Below are 6,556 nucleotides of genomic sequence, written 5' to 3'. Positions count from 1 at the left end.
AAATCTCTGGGTCTCCTCACTTTCAAATTGATCCGTAGACCCAGAAAGCAGTGGTGCTGTGTTCGCATCCCTTTGGGGACCACATCTTCCACATGTGATCTGCAGCAACTGGTAGTAAGAGGCTTACTGCCTCTCATACTGGAAGGAAGGTAGCCATCATGACTACGTTTAAAAAGATACTGAGAAGGTACAAAACTGACAATGCAAAGGAGTGGTTCCATGGATACAAGCAGGTTCCAGGTTCACCTGATTGCTGGGAAGATAAAGAGATGTGTGTGTGACATGCCAATTGCTCATTACTTTGTTCCTTGTTGGGAATATGTTTGCTCCACAGGCATTGTGATAAAACAGAACTGGAGAAAGACTGGAAGGAATTCACTTCTTTAAAGTTCCAGTTAACTAACAATGAGGGTGCAGTTGGACTGGAAGAGGCATCTGGCTGGCTGCCACAGAAGTCCTAAAAATGATTGCATCCACAATCAAAAAGGAGCTTTGTGTTCCAATTTAAAAAAATAGGATTTCTGGGACAGCATGCACTCTCTGTTTCCATAATATCCCACCACTCCTTCCCAGCTGGAATTCTCAGGCACCTTTCCTTCGCCTATAAATTTCCCCAAGCCAGCTTCTTCTTCCACAGCTCACCTGATGGTTCGTTTCAAGTGCTCCTTGGCTTTTGATCGCTCTGGCATTATGAAGGCTTTCCTGAGTATGTGCGTTCTCTTTGTCCTAGTTTCTTCTGGTGAGTAGGAATGTTTCTCTTAATCATATCTGGATGGATGTTGGCAGGGGTCAGAATGGAAAGACTGAAATAGGTTTTTGGAAGAGAAAAGGAGCTGAAAATATGGATAAGAATAGGAGGATCTGAGAATCTGGACTCTAAATTTTGGAGAGGGGAGAAGACCAGCAAACTTCAGTTACATGTTCTAAGTTACAGACCTCATTTTGAAGTCTGGAAAGGAGCACTGCTTTTATGTTTATTTTCTTTTGACTGGGAGCTTGGTTGAGTTGAATGGGTTAGAGGTGGATTAAAGGAGCCAAGCAAACATGGTTCTGAGTGTTAAAAAGAGTGAAGACTATGGTTCATTCACAAGGATTTGTGAATGACCCATAGAATCTCAACTCAGTTTCAGCCGTAAGGAATCAGTGGCCCAGCAGAATAAAGGGACTGCTCCAAATTGCAAACAACTGAACTCAACCACAAGGCAGTGAGTCATTATTTCTTGCCATTCAGAGTAAAACAAGTGTAAATAGAAGAGTGGAGTATTAGGAGTTTAGATTGGGGCACAAATGTGTCCAACATGCATTATGGACATGAACCTCATACAAACCTCACATTCAGATGGTGTAGCAAATTTTGTAAAGGTGGCTGTTACACTAGTAGAGGGTATTTCTGTTACTTGAGGTCAGCTCAACAATGGGACAGATTCTTTCATATTTTTTCTTCCTGAAGTAGTGATTGGTGACACCAAATGGAGAAATGGGGAGTGGGTGGAATAAAACACAGGGATCTCAGGTGCTGCTTGACTTCAAGGTAAACAGTTGCGCTTCCTGTGCTGTTCTGGCTATCCTGTTTGGGATTGATACACTGTTCATGAAGACCTCATGCAGCCTGTAACAGGTTGCGTACCTGCCATCCCTGTGTTGGCAACTGGCAGTGTTTGGGAAGGAAGGTAGATGGGGAAGCATCTCCTGCTGCACCTTTCTTCCCATAACCTCCAGGCCCTCCCCATCTAGCCAACAGCTATTTGTTGGGCTGTTGGTAGTATACTTACCAGCACCAATAATGTGGCTGTGTATGGAAGTGTGTGATAGGACTTATGAAATCCTATCTAAAATGTCACTGCTCAAATGGTTGGTGATGGCAAGAACTGAGAACAACACTGGGACTATGAGAGGGAGGTTTGAATCTTCTTATCACCATGTGTTGAGGTGCAGGGAAATGTGCGTGAATGGGAATAAGGCTGTGCATCTGTCTGTGTCTGTGTATATTTGTGTGAGAGAGAGATAGAAGAGATGGTGTTTGTGTGTGTGTGTGTGTGTGTGTGTGTGTGTGTGTACACATGTGGAATCTTGAGATAAGTAAGATTCCTCGTGTCTGTTAATAGTGGTTTGCATCCAACAGCTGAGATCAAGGTCAGATTTCTCTCTGTGAATGTATGTAGATGTCATTTCTCAAGGAATGAGAAACCCATGGCACTGATTGTTTCTTACTCTTTCCTCCCAGATGTGTTGCATCAATGTTACTGGTATGTTTACCGTGGAAGGGGAGTGCCAGAGTTCTGTCATAATGGACAGGATAGCTGCATTTCAAATTTTACTCGATATAATTTAGGTGAGTGTAAAGCCTCTTAGTCCAATCAAAGCTGAATGTGTGGGCCCTGGATTATCAGGGAATAATAATAATAATAATGGATGATGTGGATGATGTGCATGTATGAATGCAAAATGACCAAAGACTGTGCTCTCGTCAAAATGTCAAGAAGTGCAACAATCCGGTGACAGCTTACATCTTCAAACTCTGATAGATACATTCTAAAATCAAATGAAGCCACAAGAGATCTATTTTTAAAAGAACAAACATTTATCTATCATCCATCTGTCTGTCTATCTCCCCACAAAGGCTTAATTGCAAAACATTTTTCATTTTGTGAGAGCCAGATTGAGGTGAAATCAAGGGAATCAAAAGAGTAAAGGGAAAAGGAAAGAGCAGGAAATAATACAACCTGCTGGGGCTCTTCAGGAAGTAGGAACAATATTGAGAAAGGACAAACCAACTCTCTTTTCTGTATCTCAGCAATGAATATTGTAACAATGCTGTAACAACAAATAATATTGTAGTGTAACCATAAAACAGGAATTTAATGTTTCTGGGGCATCTTGATTTGAATGAACTAACTCTGTCATGCCATAGTTTGAAAATTGGACTAGAGAGTCCATAGCCACAGGGCCCCATCCTTTCCCCCCATGAATCACTTGCCTGTTTTAAGCAAAGAGTGTAACATGCTAGGTGATTCTTAATTGTATTTCTATTACATCCACAAACTCCTTTAGTATCATTGGGTGCAGCTCATCGGGCGCTGGAGATTGGAATTGACTTAAAATAGCTAGTTGTTCCCTTACCACCTCTTTTCCTTTCTCGGGCTACAGCTCCCTCCTTACATTCTATATTATGTTATCAGCAGGTTAGGCACTTTTCTATTGGGTAAAGATGTTGTCACTCAGCAGCATTTATCTGACTTCTCTGTTGCATCAATATGTATACAGTGGTACCTTGGGTTACATACGCTTCAGGTTACATACGCTTCAGGTTACAGACTCTGCTAACAAATAAATAGTACCTTGGGTTAAGAACTTTGCTTCAGGATGAGAAGATAAATTGTGCTCCAGTGGCATGGCAGCAGCAGGAGGCCCCATTAGCTAAAGTGGCGCTTCAGGTTAAGAACAGTTTCAGGTTAAGAACGGACCTCCGGAATGAATTAAGTATTTAACCCGAGGTAACACTGTATTAGGAAGCATCATATAAATTTCAACTATTAGGGGGCTGGTTTGTAAAATTTTGGTTTTGAATTGTACCCTTTTCTTTTTTTTGTCTCTCTCACAGGTGATATGATATTTGAAACAGAAATGTGGGGATGCACTTCAGATTGTACCCCAGGGGATTACAGCTTTACTACACTAGAAGATAGATATTTCCGCCGTAGAATCCACTGCTGTCAGGGTGATTACTGCAATAACCAATCCGCACCTGGTAAATATCTGCATGCTTTTGAATCTACATACCCTGAGAATGAAGGTCATTTCAGTTTCAGGTTTCATCCTTGGGTACCCATAGAATAGACTAATGCTACTGTTCTAGACCAAGATTCTTCTCCTAGTTTGCATGGGAGAAAACAGCTAGCCTATGTTAACTGTTGATTGATCAAGAGCTTCAGACGACCCCTGAGAATGTGGAGAAAACACCCTGGATAAATTGGGGGATGAGAAAGAGAGAGAGAGAGAGAGAGAGAGAGAGAGAGAGAGAGAGAGAGAGAGAGAGAGAGAGAGAAGGAGAGAAGAACACATGTCCTCCTTGTTCCCTGATAGCCGTGCTGACCCTGGGTGTTATCCTGTTGTGCAGATCCGAGGAGGAAGTGAGGGGAACCATCTGTTGGTACTAACGGCCATCCAGAAAACTACAAAGCAGCACTGCTGAGGGATTGGGTTGAGGGTGCCCTCTGCCAAGGGTTTTTGCGGGGGGGGGGGAGGTCATCTTGTGTGGGTTGAATTGTCTGAGTGCACTCCTTGGTGGAAAGTATGAGAACCAGGTAGCAGATGTGTGCAGCTCCACCTATCCTTTGGTGGGAGATGGCAATTTATGAGAGCGCCTGTTTGCTGTTGGGAACAGTAGATCTCTGTGAGTCTTGGGTGGTAATTAGAATGGCTATTTCAATAAATGATGAGTTTCAATGTCTCCTTGGGTTTGTAATACTAATAATATTTGTACCCCACCCACCTGACTGGGTTGTCCCAGCCAAACTTAGTGTTTTCCAGCTTAAACAAAAACATAATAAAACATAAAATGTTAAAAACTTCCCAATACAGAGCTGTCTTTAGATGTCTTCTAAAGGTTGTTTAGTTACTTATCTCCATGACGTCTGATAGGAGAGCATTCCACAGGGTGGGTACCACTACCAAGAAGGCCCCTCTGCCTGCTTCCCCACAACCTCACTTATTGCAGTGAAGGAGCCACCAGAAAGCCCTTGGAACTGAACCTCAGTGTCCAGGCTGAATGATGGGGGTAGAGATGCTTCTTCAGGTATACTGGTTTGTGGCTGTTTATAGCTTTAAAGGCCAGCATCAAGACTTTGAATTATGCCCAGAAACATACTGGGAGCCAGTGTTTGTGTTAATTTTTTTATTCATTTTCAATAACAATCTTCCAATTAATATCAAATCAAATCAATGCATATTACAATAATAACAATACCACCATTTATATATTCCAATAATAAATAATTTTGGGGAATTCCCATGTTCTAGTTGTCTAGAGATATCCATCCTCATTCATATCTCTCATGTTTCGGCTTTTTTTCCAAATTCAAAACTAATATTATTCATCCTGATTCTCAGTCTAATCAGTCGTTTCTGTGGCTCACATCTTCTGTAGCAAAGTTTTTGTATTGTTAACACACAGCAGGCATTTGTTTTATTCATCTCCTTCTCTGTCCAATTATTTTGGTATTCAGTCCTCTTATCTCTCCTTTGACTGTCAAGTTCTCATTAATGGCAACAGGCTTTGTTCCAAAAATAGAGTTTATAAATGGCAAGTCAACAAATTCTCTCTGATGCCTCTTAATGAGCTGATATCTGCATATGTTTGTATAAAATGCTGTATTATGGGGCATGCTTCCCGGCTCTATATTATGTGAGAATTATTTGAATTCCTCCAAGATCAAAAGGACCCCCTCCAGCTCCTCCGGGCCCTAGAAGAGCTGGCAGGAATCCAGTGCTCTCCGTCCTTCTGTCCACAATTTCTTTCTGTCCACTGGCTGCTCCCACTCACCAATCCGGCAGCCCCACATAGTGTGCTGCAGTAGTCCAAGGGGGAGATAACCAGAGCATGCACCCCTCTGGCAGGAGAGTATACAGGCAGACAGGTTCTCAGCCTGCCTAACAAATGGATCTGGTAAACAGCTGCCCTGGACACAGAATTAACTTGTGCCTCCATGGACAGCTGTGAGTCCAGAATGAGGCCCAGGCCATGCACCTGGTCCTTCAGGGGCTTAGTTACTCCATTTAGGACCACGGAGCCCCCATACATGTCCACCCTCTGTCCCCCAGAAACAGTACTTCTATCTTGTTGACATTCAACCTCAATCCATTAGCTGCCATCAATACTTTTTTTTCCTGAGGGGAAGGAGTGAGTGGAGTTAGTGGTTGGTGACTGATTGAGATAGAGATACTGGAATGACTGGATGGGTGATGTGTTTTGTATGTATTAGCTGAAAAGACAGGGATGAGTCATATAAATATTATCATTTGTGCATATGTAAATCAGGATTAGGCTGTGGTGTGTAGTGTTTAGTGCATGAAGGAGGGGGTCCCTGACTCTAAAGATATTTCATAATGTGTTGCTGTGTTTTTAAAAATACAGTGGTACCTCAGGTTACAGACACTTCATGTTACAAACACTTCAGCTTACAGACTCCGCTATCGCGGAAATAGTACCTCGGGTTAAGAACTTTGCTTCAGGATGAGAACAGAAATTGCAAGGCGGAGACGCAGTGTCAGCGAGAGGCCCTATTAGCTAAAGTGGTACCTCAGGTTAAGAACAGTTTCAGGTTAAGAACAGACTTTCAGAACAAATTAAGTTCTTAACCCGGGGTACCACTGTAATATCATTGCAATGTATTGTAGTTACATTGAAAACTGCATTTTATTTTATTGTGGTTACTCAGTTTCACGCACACACACACACACACACACACACACAGAGAGAGAGAGAGAAATGGATGGCACTGTGGTCTAATCCACTGAGCCTCTTGGACTTGCCGATCGTAGGGTCAGCACCTCAAAT

At 42.4% G+C, this 6,556-nt stretch overlaps 1 protein-coding gene across 3 annotated transcripts in view; it reads left to right on the top strand.

Moving 5' to 3' along the window:
* The first annotated feature begins 475 nt into the window (after positions 1 to 475).
* LOC309376163 (phospholipase A2 inhibitor gamma subunit B-like) overlaps positions 476 to 6,556 on the top strand; it is a 46,807-nt gene continuing 40,726 nt past the window's right edge. For 2 of the 3 annotated variants that reach the window (XM_081922393.1, XM_081922392.1), the window contains exons 1-3: positions 476 to 739; positions 2,225 to 2,332; positions 3,602 to 3,748. In XM_081922393.1, coding sequence (XP_081778519.1) covers positions 646 to 739; positions 2,225 to 2,332; positions 3,602 to 3,748 — 349 coding nt within the window. In that variant the 5' untranslated portion in view covers positions 476 to 645. Of the gene's footprint in view, positions 740 to 2,104; positions 2,134 to 2,224; positions 2,333 to 3,601; positions 3,749 to 6,556 lie in introns of those variants that run through there. The other variant, XR_014171069.1, reaches the window with a different exon arrangement.

This window comes from Podarcis melisellensis (assembly GCF_964234715.1).
Source record: "Podarcis melisellensis genome assembly, chromosome: 8".
In the NCBI taxonomy this organism is placed as follows: domain Eukaryota; kingdom Metazoa; phylum Chordata; class Lepidosauria; order Squamata; family Lacertidae; genus Podarcis; species Podarcis melisellensis.
This window is presented reverse-complemented; position numbering and strand designations above follow the sequence as displayed.